The sequence below is a fragment of the Artemia sp. Qi Xiang Cuo genome, chromosome 21 (genome assembly GCF_049724085.1).
Source record: "Artemia sp. Qi Xiang Cuo chromosome 21, ASM4972408v1, whole genome shotgun sequence".
NCBI lineage: Eukaryota > Metazoa > Arthropoda > Branchiopoda > Anostraca > Artemiidae > Artemia > Artemia sp. Qi Xiang Cuo.
The window spans coordinates 29,575,830-29,600,386 of NC_142814.1; the positions used below are offsets into that span (position 1 = coordinate 29,575,830).

Here is a 24,557-nt window from a genome sequence, read left to right on the forward strand (position 1 = left end):
TGAAATAAATCGTGCTGATGAAAAGCAAGCGTTTAAAGGGGTGCCCACTTACTGTGTAAGGAGCACTTTCAACATGAGCGTGTACAGAGACTGTGTAGAAAGTAGCCTAGTGCCGAGAGCCCAAGTGCTTGCAATTCGCTCTCTACAGTATAGAAATTATACTGTGAGAGTGGAAAAGAATGCAATATCGTGTATATCCAACAAAGTCTATGTGCTTTAGAATGGTGTGAGTGTCCTACCTCATGGCCACTATCGTATTTTAGACCGAGTTGAATGTATTGACTATCGTAATCAACTTGGTCTGCATAAATTAACCTAACTTGAACTAACCAACTAACCACCACCACCAACCCATTCATAAATTAACTAACCACCACCAACCCGTTCATAAATTAACTAACCCAACCTCACCTTAACCCAACCTCAACTAACCACCTTAACCACCACTAACCCAACCACTAACCCGTAGCAGCAGTGACGACAACTATTGTATACAGTTTTTTCCACCGCGGCTCCGGGGGTGGGGGGTGCCCTTCCCGTGACCGGCCCCGGGGGTTGGGGGCCGTCCCAGCTCCGTGGCCGAGCCGGCCTTCGGCCCTGCGGCCCTGGGGGTGGGGGGATCCCACCTTTAAATTCACGTAATGTTCAACTGTGCTAGTTCATGTTCCAAGTGTTGTTTTCAAGTTTTGTTGTTGTTGTATAGAAAAGTGCTCTGTGTTTGTATAGAAAATGTGTTTAAAGACAATAAGTGTTGCTACATGTACAGTGTTGCTGGATAAAAAGTGTTTTTAAAAACAGTAAGTATTGCTCTTCATGGACAAAAATTGTTTTTATTTATGTTGTACATAAAGTGTCATTTTTATCGTTGTCAATTGTTCATGTTGATCAAATAGAGTTTTCATGTTGCCGAAATAAATGCGCCATGAAAAATTGTCAACTGTTCTTGTTGAACATAAAGTGTTATTCTTATCATTATTGTTCACGTTGAACAAATATTTGTTTTTTTGTTACCGAATTAAATAATGCCATGAAATAATGTTTTTTTTGTTGTTGTTCTTGTTAACGTACTCGATGGATCTATGGAAAAAATATTGCTACTACTACTTATTCCTTGGACCAATATTGTTTACGCTTAGTTGTAGTCCGTCTGTTTTCTACAGCAGCAGCAGCTTGTTTCAATTTAAAACCCCATTCACGTTTTTTCTGTGTGGGCCCTTAATGTCGGAGAAAACATAACTTTTTACTAGAATAATTAAAAATTGCGATAAAATGTTTTTGGAAAAACCAAAAAAATCTACTATTGCAATAGTATTTGGCAGGAGTCCTACGATCAAATAAAAGCAATTGCCACAGCCATACCAATACAATTCATCCGAGGACTAGATGTTTTCAAGAGTATTGAATCAAACTCTTGGTTTATTATCTTTGATTTGGCTGAATTCATTGAACAGTTCTGACAGGGACTGCTAAAAATGTTCACTGTTCGCTCCCACCATGGACACATTTCCATAACCCTAGTTCCGCACAATCTGTTTCTTCAGAGCAAATGTATGCGAACCCTTGCCTTGAATTGCTCCATCTGTATTATCTGTCGAGTTGTTCGTTATTCTAGCTCATTCATAATTCTCAATAATCAAAAATATTTCAGTGCTCCAAAATTTCTGCGGTCAGCGTACATTCATGCGACTAATAAACCCTGTGATTACATTTTGCTGAATCTTAATAAGAACACGCCTAGTGATTAACGCATTGTCATTGACATTTTCACCAATAAAATTACAGCATATCTTTCGGTGAACAGTAGAAAAGGCCATTAGTTGGCGTTATGACATTGAAGAAACTACACGGACAATGGCATTTATTTTCCGTTTTAAGCACTTCAAAACCTTTACTTAGGAAGGCTATACTCAAACATGGTGTTGACAATGATTTCATTAATCTAATATCTGAACTTTGTTTAAATTTAACTGAGGGCAATGTTCAACTGCCAGAAGGTGTTAGACAACAGACAAAACAACATCGTTCCACTGTACACGCCTTGGATTTTTAAAACATAGTGCAAATTTTAAAAGGAACATGCCTCCTTCAAGCGGGCGGTAGCTTTTTCATAATTTTACTGCCACTAATTGCACTACTTGTAAGAAGGTTTCTCTGGAGAATGGCAGAACCCTATAAATTGACACCATTTGAACTTGTCCTTTCAAGCGTAAAAAATTTTGAAGACAATCTAAGCAAATTCATTAATGATCTGAATATTACCTATGATAAGAAATTGTTTTTATTTCAAGATGCATTGAAATGTGAAAAAAAACATTAGTCTTATCTTGGAAGAGCCCCCGTCGTTACCGCTCTTACCGATCTCTGCAAACATGACACATCTCCTCAAGATTCAGCAGTGCATTCAAAGGAGAAAGAATTGAATTCAATTGTATTAAAATTTAGGAACCTATTGCCACAGGCCTATCGTGAAGAGTGGAAAAGATTATTATCATATCTCATGTTTGAAACTGCTGAACATCAATTGCAAGTTGACAGCCCAGAGAAACAAATTATAATTCAGGGAAAAAGTTATAATCTAGTCTATTTAATTTTTGATATAGTGACAAATCTTAAAGGACTTTTATAATTTACAATAATCTACACACCTTTCTGAACGTATCAAACTTTCCCAAAAGTTCTATTTGCAATAATGAACTTCTAAAGAAACTAAGAAAATATAGTCCTCAATCAACACCAACACCATCATTTAAAAAAAAAGAGGAAGATTCAGTATTTGAAAGTACTATCAGCAGCAGCACTGATTTTACAACACCTGTGGATACTAGTCAAAAGTGAAGACGAAATTATTCACCCTCAAGTATGCAAATGGGGAGTGGTCATTACACTAAGTGCTTGCGTACGAAACGGATGACGTTCTGAAAGATGTCTATAAAAATTATGGTAAATCGGTGAGCTTAAATTCTCCCAAAATGCTTTCTAAGGTCGTCTCTGACAGCACAATGAAAAGGGCACAAGTGCATATAGATGATGAATTGAGTTTCACACTATATTAGACTTAAAGGCTTTACAGTAAACAACATTGACTAACTAAAGCGTTTTCCTCTCGGCAAGTTGTAGAAATGGATCTTTTAACTTTAGACGCACTTCACCTTTGTTGTAATACGCTCCACAAATATAATCTAGTGTCAACCAGTATCTTTAGTGGCTATGCCTGCCTATGCATGTTCACTTCAGTCAAAGAGTGGCGTTGATGTTTTTCAGGCCATTGAAAGTATTCTTGAACACGATTCATATAGAAAAATTCAATCGGATCGTGGTAGGGAATTTGTAAATCCCCATGTGCAAAAGATTCTTTTAAAATATAATACAACACTCTATCATAGTCCCAGCCCGATAAAGGCTGCATTGGCTGAACGATTAATAAGAACGATTCGTCTATTAATTTCAAGATATTGTAGCCTGAAAAATACACTGACTTTTATTCATGATTTAGATAAAATCATGCGAATATATAACCCTGGACCTCATCGATCTCTGTCCAACTCAAGCCTTCGGGATGTTCACTACAATAAAAATACATTTGATGCTTTTCTAAAGCAATATTCCAATGGTGCAAAAAAAAATGTGAAGAAGAAATTCAATGTTGGTGATACTATTCGAATTAATAGAACCATAAATATTTTTGAAAATGGGAGTTATTTATGGAGCCCCGAAATATTTAAAGTGTCCCAAATCCTGGATACTGAGCACACGGTTTATCAACTGCGAGACACCAAGGATGATGAGAGTATCAGCGGTTTTTATGAATATTAACTGCAAAAAGTTACAAACAGTAGTAAAAGCTATCAAATTGAAAAGATATACTCGTAGGGTATAAGTAAAGAGTTGTACTCGTAGGGGCAAGAGACACTTGTTTGTTCGCTGGCTAGAATACAACTCAGATTTTGATTCTTGGGTCGGTACTGAAGACATTGACAGTGTGCAATAATTTTTATGTGACTCTCATGTCCAATTTTTCTGATCCTCTCTACAATGACTTGAATAGAACAAGTGATTTTTTGATAAATCTGTCCCCCACCACCAAATTCGACGACGCAAAGCATGAAGTGGATTTTGTAGATTGTATTTTCAAAAATACCTTCGACATACTGAGGAAGGATCGTAAATATGAAATAAAAATTAGACCCAATGGTTGGCCGCCACCACCATCCTCAGGTGATCAAGATCAAATTCAAAAAATCAATTGGATGGATTATCCATATATTGAATTACCCTACGAGGAACTCACCTGTATGAATGATTTATGTCGTTCTATTAATAAAAGAATTTCCGCTCGTAAAAAGGGAGCTTTTCATTTCACCTATTCAAAGGAGGAGGGTAAGATCTACATTAGTTCACCTATTGCCAGCGAAAAGGTTATTCTCAATGATAACCTAAAGGATGTTCTTGGCTTTAATCTCAAGTATAAGTCCAATGGTAGAAAGTTGCTAGATCAAAACTAGATTTCATTCTTGCTGACTACCCACCTGCCTTCTCCACAAGACACTTGTCATACTTTCAATCTACGCCTCATTTGTGGAAACTATCTCAGTGCTGGTAATTCAAATGTTGCACTCCTACGAGTTCTTGAACGAAAAAGCAATCAAGAACATATTCACCACTACAATATAAAGCATCTTCAGTATATTCCGATAAACACTTCCTATTTGGAACTCAATTTATTCCAATGAAGACTACTTTATGGACATTTCTTCAACATTTATAGATTTACAAATGAAAGTCCGGAAATCCGATAATACAATGCCAATTCGGGCCGATGGAATATCCTATGAAAATTGTATATTACATAATTTATTTCGTCAAATTAGTGTCTATATCAATGGCACTCTGGTAAGCACAAGCAACAATCCCTCGAATTATACGAGCTATATGCAGTTCAAGCTGATGACACCCAAGTCATAAAAGGACTTGAGAGGCATCTCCAATGTATATGAATATACGACTAATACTAATCGTACAGATTCTCTTCAAAATGTTACGGCTAGTGATATACATCTAGTTTCAAAAATATATCATGAAATATTTAATATACCCCAATGGCTGCCGGTCAATGCTCAAGTGGATATAAAACTGACGCTTGCACTCTCCGATTTCATATTGAGAAAAGAACTTACTGCCAATCCTGATGTAAGTCTCTCCCTTATCTCGACAATACTTAATCTACGTAAACAACAGGTCATGAGTTCTGTTGCTTTGGCAGTGGAAAAACTAAGAGCCAACGGCAAGAATATTAAACTACTTGTTCCCCATACACTCACTAAACAGCATCACATTGCCATGGATTTACGTACCTTCACCAATCCTTCCTTTATCATAGGTGAAATCCTGTCGATACTCACTTTGGTATTTTTTCAAAGCGCCAGTGCAAAAGGATCGTGGACTGAATGCCCACATAAATTCGAGATGGATGGACTTTAAGCTCTTCTACGCAATGTAAATAGTATTCCGATCTAAAATATATTTTTTGATAAAACCTATAGAGCTTTGTATCAATTGACCCTACAAACCCTAGACTATGACTCTCAACTATTTGAAAATACATTAGCAGAAAATAAATTTGCTAAAAAACGTTGTATCTTCGTTCTGGCAAGTTCTGGCACGCATTATATCAGTATAGTATCTAAAGGGACTGTGCTTTAGAGTGTACATTTTTCGACCCAGTTACTGAGAGTGTTGCACTAATCTCACTAAATCAATATGAAACCTATTAGGAAATCACTCCCGAAGGCAGTGTTCTACTAGACTTAGTGCCAAGAACACCGGTCAAATAATCAATGTATTTAATATGGACCTCTATATGTCCTAGCAAAAATCCTTTTGTTTACCCTCGGACTTTCTTGGAAAAATTCAAAGTGTCAACAATACCGTGATTATTGTTAATAGCAGTCCGTCGACTGTGCTGACGGGTCATTGGCTGTGCATCTTTCAAACAATGAAGACGATTGAATTTTTTGATCCTCTTGGTCTACCCTATACATTCTACACACCTCACATCAGCAACTATATAGAGAGCAGTGGGAAAACTATTATTCAAAATCGGAAGAGGGTGCAGGATCTAACGACTAAAAGCAGTGGCTTTCATGCACTATTATATTTTGTGTTCCATTGTCGCGGCTATACTTACAAGCAATATCTCTACATTTATAGTGACAATCCACTTCTGAACCACTTTCTAGTGTAACATATCCTCTCGGACCTAAATAGTATGCATTTCAGTGCCCTAAGAGTAAAGTGCTTTAAAAGTGTTTGTGAATTTGTTTATTAATTAAATGCATATATATACAACAGTGTCTTTAAATCTTCACTTTCGATTTTTTCTTCTTCGATCTATAGGCAACTGTCATGTGTCAATTGTACTGGTAAATCATTTAGATTCACTGAAAATTGATCTTGATTGACTGCAAAGTCAGGGTCACATTTTCTACACTATAATGTAACTTCTCTCCTGTCATATCTCTTTGTATAGTCAATGATACTATTTACATTCATTTTATGAAATTCACGAGTTTCAATCTGACTATTTGAAGCAATATCACATAAAATGTTTTCAAATGGTGAATCACAATCCGTAACTGCTAAATAAAAATCCCTTAGTTGATAGTCATAGTAGGCAGTGTTGTCACAACGATGACGTAGAAGCCCAATTGTATTGTTACCCCAACAGTTGAATCGTATACCAAATTACTCTTCCCAGAATAATTTAAATCCACGACGATACCAATCTAGTAGAAATAAACTAAAAGCACGTTTGGGATTCTTTCCAGTAATAGCGGGGTAAGTATTCTCCCATTGATAACATATATCATAGTGACAATTGGAGCACAGATGTCCTCTAGGGTGAGAGTCATACACCTCCTCAAGACATGAATTACATCCTTTAATTTGTATTGCATATCCTCTATGTAATTTACAACGATTAAATAATTTACACTTTTCACTAGAGTCACCAATAATTGTACAATTCTCACATTGAGTCCAACTTCCAAGAGTGTACATGCACAATGGACATATATAGAACATTTTTTGGTTTCCAATGTCACTTGACTCACTCACAGCTAAAACGAAACTGATCGTCCTGCTCGACGATAAATTCAAGGTGGAGGAATGTGGAGAGGAGTAGCTCTGTGACGTTACCTCTTTCGAATGGCGGGGGGGCCATCTACATCGAACCCATTGGAAATGTTTTCAAAAGTATATCCACGATAAGATTCTGCTTTGTTCCAATTAATATATCAATAAATTGACTATAAGCATTTGAATCACATTTTAAAAGTTTCACACAATAGTCCAATAGGAGAAAAATACTCCTCATTATATTGTCAATTGTTCCTTAACCAGAAAATATCCTGCGTCGTAGCGATGATTCTAGAAAATCGTCATCTTAAATCAACTGTTTGTCCATAAGCATTAGATTTGATCTAATTCTGTCTTTCTCAAATATATTAATTTTTCAATCCTTTCACTCTGACTGCTGACTCTAGACTGACCCTGATTCCTTAGCCCCTAGCCTAACCTGACCAAAAGAAAGGGAACATTTTCGATTTCGAAACAATTTTATTGAATAATTACAACAACAACAATAATACTAGAGCATGTACAATTAGCGATACAGTTTATTGTCTTCGAAATGTTTTACCAATGCACTTAAAACCCATTGAAGTCTATTCACATGTGCTATATCAACTTTTGCTGCGAAACATAATTGATCCTCCATTTTAAATTTGCTCAAGGATATCACATATCTTGCATATACTTCATCCCATTCCAGACAATGCCGTTATCCTCTTGTGATTTCCACCGCAATGTTTGGTGCTCTTGTATTATTGCCATCAACTCCACTATCAACTTCTAATAGAGTAAACATTCCACTCACCATCAACACACAAATATATATCCAAATGAGTAAAGTCAAACTCTTCTTCTTCTCACTCCTTGAATTCTATTCACAGACTAATAAAACTCTAGCAAAAACCCCTTCTTTATAGCCACACCAATGCTACTATATAAACAATTTCTCTTATTGACTTAGAAGGGAACACGGAATCCTGTTCCCCGTTATCGGATCAATAATATTCCCAATGGATTACACAATCAGGTTCTCAGAAATTCACTCCCCCTTCGATTACGCAATCAAGTTCTCGGAAATTCATTTCCCCTTCGATTACACAATCAAGTTCTCGGAAATTCACTTCCCCCTCGAGTCCTAGATCAATACCATTGTTCCCGTTAGAATTCAATGCGCATGGGCAACCTTCGTCCCGGAGCTATTACACCTAGAAACAACAAACAAATCGACCTTGAAAAAAGAGGTCATTGATCCCCATTAACCACGTGTTCTCCCTAGGGACTCTATGTCCATATATGGTGCCCCGTCAGCATTAAACTAAATTGTAGATGGCAGCAGGGGTGAGGGATCGGACTATAGGATAGCTTTCTACTAGAAAGGTTACTACAAGTTGTAAAATTTTGGCTGAAAATTATCCAACCACCAGATGAGAGGCTTATGAAAGCCGCATATTTTGAATTATTGCAGCAAGGTAGAAAAAGATCGTGGCCGTTCCATGTTAAAGCCCTTCTTGATAAAGTCCAAGAGGCGATCCAGATGAGATTTATCGGAAGCTAAAACATGTTAAGGAGGATCAAGAGATCCAACTCTGGCATGAACAGATTCGAAAATCTGAAACCTTGCGTCAGTATTCTAAGATAAAAGAGTCTTTTGGACTAGAATATTATTTTAAGCTGAATTTACCACCGGAAAACTTGCGCCTGTGGTACCAGGTCAGAGCGAATGCTTTGCCTTTAAAAAGTAGATTAAAAGTATTTGAATGAAAGGCTCAGGGCCTGAGATCATGTTATACTTGCTCTTTATGTGGTATGGAGGAATAAAGTTTGTTCCATTTTTTGACGGTGTGCCAGGGGCTTTCAGATTTGAGATTGAAGTATTTAGGTGATGGGGAAGTGTTTTTTCCTGGGATCCTTAAATCTTCATCTCGGGAGACGATTATAGCAGTGACTGAATTTATAAAAAGAGGATTTAAAAAGACGTAAATAATGGGTTTAAGGTTTTTGTTTTGTTGTTAGTAGTTATACCATTTATTTAAGTGTATGCTGGCTGTTGTCTTATTTAATCATTGTAATGTTTGTGTATGGCCTAGCGGCTGAATAAATTATCTATCTATCTATCTTTCTATATTTTGCAAAACCAAGAACAAATGCTTGTCAAAAATACTCTTTTGGTCACAGTTGACAATTCCACTAACTAATATGCTTTTCCATAATGCTCCATAGTAATTTTGTATTTTGGTTAGGCTAGTTTCGATCAACATCTTTTTTATTTTATGGTATTATCAAGTTTTCTTGAATTTTTGTATTTCCAGTACAGGCATCAAGAAGCAACGTATATTTATATCAAGTAGTATTGTATTTATATGTCGAATAGTATCATGTTTCAAGATGGAGCAGCGTCATGTTTCTAAATTGAGTAGCACCGTACTTCTACTATAATAATATCGAGTTAACAGAGTCAATTTTCATTATAGGCATATCACAACTATGGAGCCAGTTACGGTCAGAAGAGCGACACCATAATCTTGCTCCTTGCACTGATACCCATTACATTAACGCTTGGAGCCTTGGCTGCTTTTGCCCTTAACGGATCAGGATTTTCCGGTAGATCAAATAAAGAGTTAAATGGACTCTGTATACTTTTTAAAATAGATTGTTATATGTCAAAGTATATTTTAGTTTTGTTCATAGGGAACGTTTAACGGTTTAACAGACAGGTTATTATTAACAATCAGAAAAGAATGTTCGACGACAGGCATAAAAAAGCAGGTATCATTGCCTACTATTTTGGGTAATTATCTGTTATAGCGACCCCACTCAAGTTCTTCATCCATTGACGCATTGTAGAACCAGTTTCTGTCGCTAGTTTCTTTCAGCTTAGCGTGAGACAAGACAAAGGCAAGTGACAGAATAGATGAAAAATATATAATTTGGGCTATATATTTCCACATTGGGGGTGGTGGGGGTAAAGTATTTAAACAGTGTGAAGGTACAAAACAACTCTTACTTCATAATATACAAGAAAAATTGTATCTAGCACATTTGGCATGCAGACCTCTGTAATTTACTCACCCCCCTATTTTTCAAATATGTAGCCCAAACTTGTTTCTAAAGTATTATAGGTACTGGTGCATTAGATGGTCACTTCTAAAAAGTCAAGTTTGGTTAATGCTAACGAAATAAAATAAAATATGATGAATATATAATAGTTTAGAAACAAATTTGGGCTATATATTTGCACATTAAGGGGGGGGGATAAAGCCTAGCATATATTAAATACGTAACCTAACCTAGGTACTTCCCCTCCCCCTGAACCCCAAAAAACAACAGTTCAAATATTGTAAACGCAATAAAAACTACTCTTTGCATTCCATTTCATAATAGCGGTCTCTTAAAATAACCAGTCTGGCAGGTTCGTCTATCATTAGTATATAGAAGTGACCATCTAATGCACTAGTACCGTATTATATTTTCATTATATTTTGGTATATTTCATTAGGATTAACCTAACTTCACTTCTGGAGTGGGGTCACTATAACAGATAAGTACCCTATTTTTTTAGGACCAGACATTTTTTTGCCCATACCCCCCCCACCTGCAAAAAATTCCGACTCAAAATTCAAAGTCACATAGTCTTGGCCCAGAGATTGGGTTTTTGATGTTCCTACTGTGCCAGCCGACATGCTAGTCGCCATTACACCGTTCTCTGTCCTCTGCCCCGTCAAAGAAAAATCTGAATCTCTGCGCATCGTTCTTTATCATACTTTTCCATACAGTCCAAGGACGTTCTCTTTTTCTTTAAGCCTAGATACATCGTCGAAAAACTCGATTTGTTGTAGTTCAATCTCTTTCATCCGTAAAACGTCTCTTAACCATCCTAACCTTTCTGTATTATTGATAAAATAAAATAAGTTATTTTTAACTGAAAGTAAGGAGCGACATTAAAACTTAAAACGAACAGAAATTATTCCGAATATGAAAGAGGTTGTCCCCTCCTCAACGCATCACTCTTTACGCTAAAGTTTGACTCTTTGTCACAAATCTACCATTTAAACAATGAAAAATTTAGCGTAAAGAGCGAGGCGTTGAAGAGAAGGCAGCCTCTTTCATATACGGAATAGTTTCTGTTTCTTTTAAGTTTTAATGTTACTTCTTACTTTCAGTTAAAAAAACTTGTTTTTTTATTTAATTTCTGAACGTTTTCCAACTAATACAGGTTCGAACTTAGCTCGCCGTACATGAAAATTAAAACAAAATTTGCACATTAATTTTGGCACATTTATTTCATATATGAAGGGTTGCCCCCCCTCAATACCTTGCTCTTTACGCTAAAGCTGTTAGCACTTTTGAAAAAAGCTTCCTGTGCTAATTAAAAGGCCCGCGTAATTCAGTTGAAGCTCTTAAAAAATTGCGACAGACAGTCAAACTTTAGCAAACTTTATCAAGGTACTGAGGAGGGGCAGCCCTTCATGTATGGAATAATTTCTGTTCGATTTTCAAATAATGCCAGTAAATCTGGCTCACCCTCTATGAAATATACCCCTCTCCCTCACGAAAAACTCCTCCATGGAAATTTTATTGAATGTAAAGTGCACCCCCCCCCTTTCAAATTTCGTCCAGACAGTTCCATCCTCACTGAGAATCCCCCCTCCCTGTATAATTGCTTGCGGGCGATTCAGCCTGAAAAATTCTCCTTAGCATCCGTTCGTTTGAATGAGACTTTAATCTAATCGGTTTCTCGATCACTTTAGAAATGCCCCCTTCCGTGAAAATTATTTCCCGGAAATCAAAACACGTGGAGAAAGGCCCTGGATAATTCCCCCGGGAATATCTCCACATGAAAATTTTGGCAAAGAGAATGTAAGACAATTAAAAAGAATTTCGTATACTAATTCTGTCAACCCCCCCCAATGTATCATTTCCCTGGATTCATCCCCCCCCCAGAAATTTTCCTCCCCGAGAAAATTTCTCCCTGAAGAAATCCACCTCTAGCACACCCCCTCCCTCAAATAAAATATTTGTATACTTCCCAATAACAAATACTATACGTAAACAATGTTCGAATTTCATAACTTTCTATACTGAAGAAATTACTACCTCAACATTTTGATCAGATAATTTTGCGGAAAAAATGTGCGTGGGATAGGGCCCAATTTCCCTCCAGTCTTTTGGGACACTTAATAGGGGCACTAGAACTTTTAATTTCCGTTCAAATACACCCTCTCCCGATCTTCTAGGACCATTATTTCGATACAATCACCCCTGGAAAAAAGAAACAACAACAGACAAAAATTCATGCGTGATCTGTCTTCTGGCAAAAATTGCAAAATTCCACATTTTGAAGATAGGAGCGTGAAAATTTTACAGTAGGGTTCTCTTGTACGCTGAATCTGACGGTCTGGTTATCGTTAAGATTCCTTTAATTTTAAGGAGCCCCCCCCCCATGTTTAAAAATAAGGCACATTTTCTCAGGCTCGTCACTTTTGATGGGTAACACTAAAATTAATGAATTTTTATATATTTGGAATCAGCGTAATAAGCTGATTCTTTTAATGTATCTATTGATATTAAAATTTAGTTTTTTAGAGTTTCAGTTACTATTGAGCCAAGTGGCTCCTTACTTACATTTCGTTACCACAAACTGTTTGAAAAAGAGATAATTGAACTTATACATTATAATACAAAGCACTTCCAAGGCCCTTCAAAAAAAGGAACATTCGTAAGAGGGAGGAAACTTAAGTTAGTCTGTGAGAAAAAGGAAACAGCACCATCTAACGTTACCCAGCAAAATTAAAAAGTTGACTATAAACACTTTTATCTTATAACTATAATTCAAAATAATTATACAATTTATAATCCTTATTTGTATTTTTCATTTCAATTTTGCTTGGGCAAAGATGGAAGGAAATTTTGTCAAAAAGGCAGAGTAGGTATACGGCTGAACATCTTTCCAACTTCCCCAGGCATTTTGCCCAGTTTTACAAGGCTTCTTTTATTTCAAATGACAAAAGTTTTGTATAACGGGCAAGAGAGATCATATAACTAAAAGAAAATATTTTGTCCGACTTGGCAATAAATAGAAACACATAACCTATATGTTAATTCGATTTATGATAGTACTTTGAACAATGAATCTATTGTTAAAACAAATAACCTGGATAAACAGATTTCCAGCCTAGCAATCAAGGTCCTATGTAGCATCTATTTTTTTTCGATTTTTTCCTTCTTTACACTGAGGACGCCTCAGTCTAAAATTTTTGGGCAATATTGCCCAAAAGTTTTTGGGAAATTTTTGGAAATGTTTCCTTTAGCTCTTGTATTATACCAATATATTTTTTCTACTAAAGCGCAAGGCAAGATAGTTGGCAGTTTTTTTGTAATTAATTAAACCTTTCAAAATTCAAACTCAAAACGACCAGAAATTACTATTAAAGAATAAATGAAACCCAAAACGAACAGAAATCAAATAAACAATCATAGCAAAAACATAAAACAAGTAATAATATAAATAAACAAATAGATCTTAAAGTGAGTAATGCTTAGATTGAATATGAAAATCAAGCTTAAGATGAAAAAAAATATTTTCCTATTGAAGCAGAAATCAAACTTAAAACGAACATAAATTAAATAAACAACCAATGCAAACAAACATGCAATAGGTTTTAATGTAAATTAATAAATAAATCTTAAAACGAGTGAAACTTAAATTGAATATGCAAATCACGTTTGAAACGAACAAAAATCACTACAAACAAGAGTTTGGGTATGACCTCCTTCTCTCACTGTAAAAGTCTAAAAACTACTGGGTCATTGGCACTTTACTGAAAACCAATTTTATGACAAATATTTTCTTTTGTACTTAATATTGAATATACACATTAAATTATAGTAACATCTTGAACTGATGAGCTTTCAGAAACTAATATCATTATACATCAAATATTCAGTTTGGTTTATTAGATCTTTTTAATGTTGTTCAAGACGAATATAGTTTCACTACAAAACAGTGTTTGGATACTGCTTCCTTTCCTAACTGTAAATGAAAACCAAAAGCCTACTGCGTCATTGGCGCTTAACTGAAAACGAATTATATTACAAATATTTTATTTTCCAGTTCTTACAGCATTGAAACTAAAAATAAAACTACAGTGAAATAAATTCTTGAACTGATGGATCTTTCAACAATTAATATCATTATGCATCAAATATTCAATTTGATGTTATTTATACTTTCGAAGACTGTTCAAGACCCATATAGTTTTCAGTAAGCCCCAATGACGCAGCAGGTTTAAGACTTTTACAGTGAGAGAAGGAGGTCATACCCAGACACGTGTTTGTAGTGATATTTCTTCGTTTCAAGCTTGATTTGCATAGTCAATTTAAGTTTCACTCGTTTTAAGATTTATTTATTCATTTATATTAATATGTATTGTATGTTTGTTTCCATTGATTGTTTATTTAATTTCTATTCGTTTTAAGTTTCATTTATACTTAAATACGAAAATATTTTTTTTCGTTTTAAGCTTGATTTTCATATTCAATCTAAGCATTACTCGCTTTAAGATCTATTTATTCATTTATATTATTACTTGTTGCATGTTTTTGCTATGATTGTTTTTTTAATTTCTGTTCGTTTTGGGTTTCATTTATTCTTTGAAATTATTTGAAAAAAACTACGTTTTCTAAAGAGTTAAAGAGGCTGAGTTACAAGGTCGAACCTTAAAACGTACAGGGATTAGGAGGCACAGTTGGGGGGGTGCCGCCCCCCAAACCCCCGCTTTCGCAGCCTTTAAATAAATAAAAAAAGTTTTTTAAACTGAAAGTAAGGAGCGACATTAAATCTTAAAACGAACAGAAATTATTCCGTATATGAAAGAGGCTGTGCCCTCCTCAACGCCTCGCTCTTTACGCTAAAGTTTGACTTTCTCACAACTCTTTTTTTTAAACAATAAAAACTTTAGCGTAAAGACGAAGTATCCTCTCACACCTATACTTCCTTGGCACCTTTCCAGAGCATTTACCTATGGATTTGGATGGATTATGTTCCTTCCTATGCTATTTGCTTGCCTTATGTTCCTTGGCACCTTTTCAGGCCATGTACTTATGGATACCTTTCCAAGCAACGTGATTAAACACGCTTTTACAATAGGAATTGTTTGATTGACATTTGCAAAAAGGGATAAGGAATTCGCAAATTGGACTCTATGAACGATATTAATTAATGTTTGAATAATAGGAGTGTGATTGATTCTAATTAGTGATTGGATAATTTTTTAACAAGAAATCTCTGAATAAAATATTTTTGGAGGGATAGGAGCGAGGTGTCTTAGAGTACTTATAATGGTGTTATTTGGGGAGATTACGTTCCTTGGCACCTTTTCAGAGCATGTACTTCTGAATACCTTTCCTAGCAACGTGATAAACACGGTTTTACAATCGGAATTGTTTGATTGACATTTGCAAAAAGGGATAAGGAATTCGCAAATTTGGACTCTATGAACGATATTAATTAATGTTTGAAAAATAGGAGTGTGATTGATTCTAATTAGTGATTGGATAATTTTTTAACAAGAAATCTCTGAATAAAATACCTTCCACGACCTGAATTTCCCCAAACATATCCAATCAAAGTTTTGAGATAGCCATTTTGTTCAACGTAGTTGAAAGTTCTGGAAATTATACCTTTGAGCAGGACACTCCCCCCACAGTCTTCAGAGCAAGGATTATAAGTTATGTCCTGAAGGCACATATGGTTCTTATGGAAGGAATACTCGTATAAACGTCAGAGAGGGCTTATTTGATTGGAAATTGAAAGTTCTAGTTCACTTTTTAAGCGTCAAAAGATATTTGAGGGTAACCGCCCCCCCCTCTCCCATGCCTTTTTTCCCAAATGCACCCATAAAAATTTTGAGATAGCTGTTTTGTTGAAAACAGTTCAAAGATCATTTAAAAAAAAACTCCGGTGTCGACGCAACCCCCCAGGACGGGAGGGGGGGGGGCAGGCATTGTAAGTTATATCCTGGGGGCATATATGTTTCTTATGGAAGGGGTGCTCGTATAAACTTCAAAGAGGGCTCATTTGACTGGAAATTAAATGTTCTAGTCCAATTTTTGGAGTTAAAAGAGATTGCAGGGCACCTAGCCACCCCTCCACGCCCTTTGTTCTTAAAACCCGTCCGATAAGAACTTTAAGATGACCATTTTTTTTAATAGTTCAAAGACCATAAGACGAAAACTCCGGGGTCAATAAGCCCCCCAGGCCCCGAGGGCAGGGGTTTTAAGTTATGCCCTGGGGAATATACGGCTCTTATGGAAGGGATGTTCGTAAAAACTTCAGAGAGGGCTCATTTGATTATAAACTGAAAGTTCTAGTTCAGTTTTTGAGAGTCAAAAGAGATTGGAGATTGGAACTAGCCCCACTCCCCCACGGCTCTTTTTCCCCAAATGTATCCAATAAAAACTTTGAGATAGCCATTAAGTTAAAAATTGTTCAAAAGTCACATAACAATATCTTAGGTGTTGACACGACCTCCCCCCCCTGGGCCTGGTGGCAGGGGTTGTAAGTAATGCCCTGGGGCCCAGATGGTTCTTATGAAAAGGATGCTCGTATAAACTTAAGAGAGGGCTCATTTGATTGGAAATTGAATGTTAGAGTTCACTGTTTAATTTTCAAAATAGATCCGAGGGCAACTAGCCCCTCCCCCACACCTTTTTTTTCCAACCCTATCTGATGAAAATTTTGAGATAGAAATTTTGTTAAAAATAATTCAAAGGTTGGATAAGAAAACCTCCGGTGTCAATATACCCCCCCCCCACAGGGCCTGGGGAAGGCGTTCTAAGTTTTGCCCTAAAGGCATGTATGGTTCCTATGAAAGGGATGTTCGGATAAACTTCATAGAGGGCTCATTTGATTGGAAGTTGAAAGTTCTAGTTCACTTTTTAATAATCAATATATGTATGGGCAACTAGTCCCTCCCCACCCCCACGCCCCTTTTCACCAAACCCATCCGCTAAAAATTTAGAGATAGCCAGTTTTTTTTTAAATTGTTCAAAAATTAGATAACTAAAACTCCGGTGTCAACACAACCCCCCCCGGGCCCGGGGGATAGGCGTTGTATTTTTTTCCTAGAGGCGTATATGGGTCTTATGAAAGGGATGTTCCTATAAACTTCAGAAAGGGCTCATTTGATTGGAAATTGAAAGCTCTATTTCACTTTTCAAGAGTCAAAAGATATCCGATGGCAACTAGCCCCTCTCCCTATACCCATTGTTCTCCAAGCCCATCCGATAAAATTTTTAAAATATTCATTTCATTGAAAATATTTCAAAGGTCAGATAAGAAAAACTCCTGTTTTGACGCAACCCCTCAGGGCCTAGAGGCAGGCGTTGTAAGTAACGTTCTGGGGGGCATATATAGTTCATATTGAAGGGATGCTCGTATCAACTTCAGAGATGGCTCATTTGATTGGAAATTGAAAGTTCTTTTTTCAATTTTTAAGAGTCAAAATAGATCGGAGGGCAACTAGCCCCTCCCCCCTCCACTCCCTAAATGCATCAGATAAAAAAAAATTATGCATGTTTTGTTAAAAATAGTTCAAAGTTCAGATAACAAAAACTCTGGTGTTGACACAGCCCCCCAGGGCCCGGGGGTAGGCGTTGTAAGTTATGCCCTGGGGGCATATATGGTTGCTATGAAAGGAATGCTCCAATAAACTTCATATAGGGCTTATTTGATTGGAAATTGAAAGTTGCAATTCACTTCTTAAGATTCACTTCTTAAGAGTCAAAAGTGATCGGAGGGCAGCTAGCCTCCTCCCACACTACATTTTTTTTTTAGAAGCACTTCATATGGAAGGGGTCGTCCTATAAACTTCAAAGGGGGCTTATTTGAATGGAAATTGAAAGTTCTAGTTTAATTTTTAAGAGTCAAAAGAGATCAGAGGGTCCCTAGCCCCCCCCCCCTCACCCTTTTTTCGCCAATCCCATCCGATACAAATTTTGAGATAGCCATTTTTTAAAATAGTTCAAAGGTCAGATAACAAAAACTCCGGTGTCAACACAACACCTCAGGGTCCGAGGAGAAGGCATTATATGCTATATCCTGGGACCGTATATGGTTGTTATGACAGGGATGCTCGTATAAACTTCAAAGAGAGGTAACTTGAATGAATATTAAAAGTTCTAGTTCATTTTCTCAGAGTAAAAAAAGATCGGAGGGCAACTAGCCCCTCCCACCCTTCTCGCCTTTGGGTTTATTGGATGAATAAACCCATCCGATAAAAAGTTGAGGAGACTATTTTGTTAAAAATAGTTCCAACATCAGGTATTAAAACTCCAGGTTCGACACATCTCCCCAGGACCCAGGGACAAGCGTTGTAAGTGTGGGTATATATGGTTCTTATAGAAGGGATGCTCGTATAAACTTCAGAGAGGGTTCATTTGATTGAAAATAGAAAGTTCTAGGTCACTTTTTAAGAGTCGAAAGATATCCGAGGGCAAGAAGCCCCCCCCACCGCCCTTTTTTCCCCAAACCCATCCGATAAAAGTTTCGATATAGCCATTTTGTTAAGAATAGTTCAAACCTCAGATAATAAAGACTCTGAGGTTGACACAAACCCATTTTTTCACTTTGATATTGTTACTTTGATACCAGTTTTGATACTTTGATTAACATTTGATGTTTAAATAAAAGTATGATTTTGAAATAAAGAACTTTTAAAAACTTGTAACTTTTTGCAATCAAAAACGAACAAAAATTGATTTAAAAAGACTTTCCGAAAAATAAGTTATTCAAAAAAAAGCTAAGGCCATTTTAAACTTAAGCTCAGCAGATACAAATACCTGTTAAAATTCAAATTCAAAACGACCAGAAATTACTATTAAAGAATAAATGAAAGCCCAGGCAAACAGAAAATAAATAAACAATCATAGCAAAAAACATATAACAACTAATAATATAAATGAATCAATAGATCTTAAGGCGAGTAATGCTTTGATTGAATATGAAAATCAAGCTTAAAAGGAAATAAAAATAAGTATAAATGAAAATCAAAACGAACAGAAATTAAATAAACAACCAAGGCAAACAAACATACAGTAGATACTAACGTAAATGAATAAACAAATCTTAGAACGTGTGAAACTTAAATTGAATAGGCAAATCAAGCTTAAAACAAACAAAAAACACTGCAAAGAAGAGTTTGGTATCGCCACCTTCTCTCACTGTAGAAGTCTAAAACCTACTGCGTCATTGGTGCTTTACTGAAAACTATATGCGTCTTGAACATTCTTGGAAAGTATAAACAACCTCAAATTGAATATTTGATATAAAATGATATTAATTGTTGAAAGATTCATCAGTTCAAGAACTTATTTCACTATGATTTTTTTTTTTTTTTTCAATGCTGTAAGAACTGGAAAAAAAAATGTTTGTAATATAATTCATTTTAAGTGAAGCGCCAATGACGCAGTAGGCTTTTGGTTTTTATTTACAGTTAAGGAAGAGAGCAGTATCCAAACGCTAGTTTGTAGTGAAACTATATTCATCTTGAACAACTTTAGAAAGAACTAATAAATTAAAATGAATATTTGACGTATGATGATATTAATTGCTGAACGCTGATCAGTTCAAAATTTTACTATAATTTTAATGTTTATTTTCAATATTAAGTACAAAAGATAACATTTGTAATAAAATTGGTTTTGAGTAAAGTGCCAATGGCGTTGTGGGTTTTAGACTTTTACAGTGAGAGAAGGAGGCAATATCCAAACTCTTGTTTGTAGTGATTTTTGTTTGTTTCAAGCTTGATTTCTGTGCTCAATTTAAGTTTCACTCGTTTTAAAATTTATTTATTCATTTACATTAATATTTATTGTATGTTTGTTTGCATTGATTGTTTATTTAATTTCTGTTTGTTTTAAGTTTCATTTATACTTTAATAGCGAAATATTTTTTTTTTCGTTTTAAGCTTGACTTTCATATTCAATCCAAGCATTACTCGATTTAAGATCTATTTTTTCATTTATATTATTACTTGTTGTATATTTTTTGCTATTATTGTTTATTTAATTTCTTTTCGTTTTGGGTTTTATTTATTCTTTAATAGTAATTTCTGGTCGTTTTGAGTTTGAATTTTAATAGGTATTTGTATCTGCTGAGCTTAAGTTTGAAATGGCCTTTACTTTTCTTTGAAAAACTTATTTTTCAGAATTGTTTTTAATTAATTAGAATAAATAGCTCTTATGAAAGTACTAAGAAAAAACTTTAGCGTAAAGAGTGAGGTATTGACTAGGGAGCGAACCTAATCATAAGCGTAATAGTTTCTGTTCGTTATAAGTTTTGATGTTGATAAGTTTTTAGTTGAAAAGTATTCAGTTGAAAATGTTTTAAGTTGAAAACTTTTTTCTTTTATTTAATTTCTGTTCATTTTTTTAAAATAGTGCTTGGAAATCTAGCGCCCCATTCATAGCAATGTTCCTACCCCCATGAAAACTTCCTCCATGGAAAGATCCTCCCGAGTAGTCCCCGACTCCCCCCACTACCAGACAAAATTCCCCCTGAAAACGTCTGTATACTTCCCAATAACCAATACTATATGTAAACATTGGGCAATGTTCATAAATTGCAGCCCTTACCCTGGACTGTGGGGGATTAAGTCATCCTCAAAGACATAGTTACTATATTTTTCGACCATGCTGAACAAAATGGCTATCTCAGAATTTTGATCGGGTGACTTTGGGAAACAAATGAGCGTGGGAGGGGGCCTAGTTCCCCTCCAATTTCGGTCACTTAAAAAGGGCACTAGAACTTTTAATTTCCGTTTGAATTAGCCCTCCCGTGATATTTTAGGACCACTGGGTCGATACGATCACCCCTGGAGATCTTTCCGTAATCTTTCATCTGTAATCTTTCTTCTGGCAAAAAATACAAAATTCCACATTTTTGCAAATAGGAGCTTGAAACCTCTACGAAAATAATCGTTTTCAAAAATAAGGCAAATTTTCTCCGGCACGTAGCTTTTGATGGGTAACCCTATGCTTGATGAAACTTATAAATTTGAAATCAGCATAAAAATTTTATTCTTTTCATGTAGGCCTATCTATTGGTATCAAAATTGCGTTTTTTAGAGTTTCGGTTACTATTGAGCCGGGTCGCTCCTTACTTACAGTTTGTTACCTCGAACTGTTTGATTCAAGATTAAAACCTGTTGTTAGTTGATGGTTAGCTCCAATTGGTTTTGTCTGTATTTCTTCTTTTTTTGCTTTGATTATCACCCCTAGTACTCTCACTAAGAAAATTGCAGACACCATATCACATTTAATGTGAACCCAAATGTCACATAGAAAGTGCCATATTGTACTTCTTTCTCTAGTTTAATTACATTTAATTATTAATTAAATAATTATTAAATTTCATTTAGCGATTATCAAATTTCATTTCAACCTAATTATCATGGTTTTATATAAACTTTCATAAATTTTAAATGAATATACGTTTATACCAGTGTCTTTTTTATTATATCCATGGCAGCTTTAACACAAAAAGAAACTTTTTTATTTGACGAAAAATATCAATTAATTATTGTTCTGTCTACAACATATTATATTTCATTCATCTTTCTGAATAATAAAGTATCATTCGTTAAATCTTGTATTAAACTAGCCTTGGGGACAAAAAAAATTTCAGATCTATAAAAAAAATTAATATTTCAAGACATTTAGATTTCCTGTAATTTGCATTATTATAAAACAAAGGTGATTTCAATTATTTAGGGAAATGTTTCAAGTACGTTAATCAATAGTATATGTTGATTTTACAATTTCACATTTTCTTTTTTCTCTTTTAATGAATGACCTTCAATTTCTAGTCCCAAATGTGCTGACGATGGTTTATTTGACATTACCCAGTCTTAGATTTATTATTTATGCTCTTAATCCCTTAACTTGACGCCGATGCTTTTCCAGAATTACCACTAAAATATTTTAATATTCGTTTATATGGTACATCGATATGTTTATGTCAGAAGCCCTCAATTTCACCATTCTTCCTTAACTAATTCAATGAGGCTAAAAAATATTTATCACATTTCTCAAGTCTTCATTGCTTAGATACCTAAATATTTTTTCAGCACATATATATGGTAACTCAGCATAGCCGTTGGAGCTTCTATTGGCCAACTCAAGTAACTCATTCCTTTTCATACCCTTTCTGAAGTTACTTTTTAGTATGCCAGCATATAATGGAAACTCTGTTTCGCAGTTTGCTGTGTTTGAAACTGCCACTACATTTTCATTCCTCATGCATGCCGCTAACGAGCTTTCTCCTTTTGCCAAAATGTCATAAAATGATATAGTGGAATTAACAATGTTCTTTCTCTTCATGCTTGCTAGTTCTGTCTCACATCGATCCCGAAAATCCCCTTCTTCGTAATAAAAATCAATATAGCCGTTAAAATAGACACAGTCCTTTATATAATTTATTATATAATTTTTCTCTCGTTCATTTCTTTGACATACATATAAATTTGCCGCTTTCATTTTTATTATGTGGTAAATAATATGCATTGCATTCTTTATATCCCAAGTTAGGGAATCAAGAGCTACATCACCTTTTTTACATATAATATTTATGTCAGATCCATATTCCAGAAGCATTTTAATATCACGCTCACGCCTTCTAGAACAAGCATAATGAAGAGCTGTTTTCCCATATTTGTCTCTAGAGTTAACTGTAGCACCGTGTTCTAGCAATAATTTCAGAGTATGTGAGTTGCCTTTTAAAGCAGCTTCATGAAGTGGACTACAACCATCATTTGCTCTTATATTAACATCAGCTCCATTGTTCAAAAGATAATCAACAATTATATCCACGTTAAGCTTTCGAATATCACAAATATAACGAACACCATCTCCATATTGTATTGTATGACGCGTAAATAATTTTTTGTCAAAATTTTGTGTTCTTACTGCTTTATAAAGTGGAGTTTCACCCCATGAGTCTTTTGCATCAATCCTTGCACCTTTATCTAAAACCATCTTAACAACTTCTATATCACCTCTAATAACTGCCAAATGAAGTGGTGTAGTATAAAAAGGCATTTGGTTTTTAATGTTATATATACTGTCGTGATGTAAAAGTAATTTAGCAATAGCCATATCCTTGTTGATAGCTTCACAAAGTAATACGTATCCATCTGAACATTCTTTTGAGTAAGACAGCTCATAAGAGTTTATCAATTCCTTTGCTGTTTCTAGGTCCTCTTCAAGAACTGCATCAAATAACCCGTTTACTCCCTTCTGAGCGGATTTCCTCACTTTACTTCTTAATTTTCTACTTTTCCTTCTTAATTTTCTACTTTTAACTGACATTTTATGTTCTTTTGTTTCTATAAGCTAACGGCACATAAAAACCTTTTTTCAAATCTGTGCTATATATTGGGAAGATGACGTCATGACTTTTGTACTGCTATGATGTATATGCCCTCTAAAATTATTTTAAATTAAAATTACGTCATTTTATTCGCAAGTAATGAATTACACTATAGTATTTCATCATACTACTTGTATTGATCGTAGAATCTGTCGCCCGGATTTGCGTGCCCTTCTACACCTATTTACAAAAAGTGAGTAGCCTCATATTATCGTCTGGAAACACCCCGTTGCGTAACTTGGCTGCCAAGTTAGTAAGGTGCTTGGAAAAACCCTTTTACATAACTTTGCTATTAACTAGGCTGTCAAATTACTAAGATAATTAGAGAAAATTCTATTACATAACTTGGTTGTCAAGTCAGTAAGATGGTTAGAAAACCCTGTAACATAACTTGGCTGTTAGACTCGTAAGGGGCTTGGAAAAACCCTGTTACACAACCTGGCTGTCAAGTTAATAAGGTGCATGGAAAAACCCTGTAATGTAACTTGGTTGTCCAGTTAGCAGGATCCTTGAAAAACCCTGCTGCATGCTTCCGATTGGCTGTTAAGTTAGTCACGCAATCAATTTCTCTTGCATATTACAAAAATTGTATATTACAATTTTTTGTACATTACAATCTCTTGTATATTACAAAAATGAGCAACTTTTGCTCTATTGGACATTATGAGACAGGAGGAAGAGAATAGTGATGAAGTGAAAAAATAGCTGCAAATGTTGTGGTAGAGATAGCACCAGGGAGTAGATTTACTTTCAAATGGGATGACAGGTTTAGTAGATATGTTATATCCCTGAGTTAATTCAAGATACATGAACCGTTGTGCAAAATTGAATGTAGTAAATATAATAATAATAATAATAATTAAAAATTATATTAAATTTATTATAAGCCAAAAAACAGGCCATAAAGAACAGTATTCTTAATTACACTCCACAATAAAAATTACATAAATATCAAGTTTCACTCATTGATGTCAACGCTTCATTTACATAATTACATAACTGC

General features: G+C 35.2%; 2 protein-coding genes across 2 annotated transcripts in view; one reads left to right on the forward strand and one right to left on the reverse strand.

The window, feature by feature from the left end:
- Window positions 1–24,557, forward strand: part of LOC148939429 (uncharacterized) — a 369,107-nt gene that overhangs the window by 78,689 nt on the left and 265,861 nt on the right. The window lies entirely within an intron of this gene.
- On the reverse strand, window positions 22,192–23,493 carry LOC148939430 (uncharacterized). The gene has a single exon (XM_089107224.1). The coding sequence runs from the start codon at window positions 23,491–23,493 to the stop codon at window positions 22,192–22,194; it is 1,302 nt and encodes a 433-aa protein (XP_088963350.1).

Excerpts from the sequence above, each read along its gene's own strand:
- LOC148939430 (XM_089107224.1), bottom strand. The coding sequence starts at position 23,493 with ATGTCAGTTAAAAGTAGAAAATTAAGAAGGAAAAGTAGAAAATTAAGA.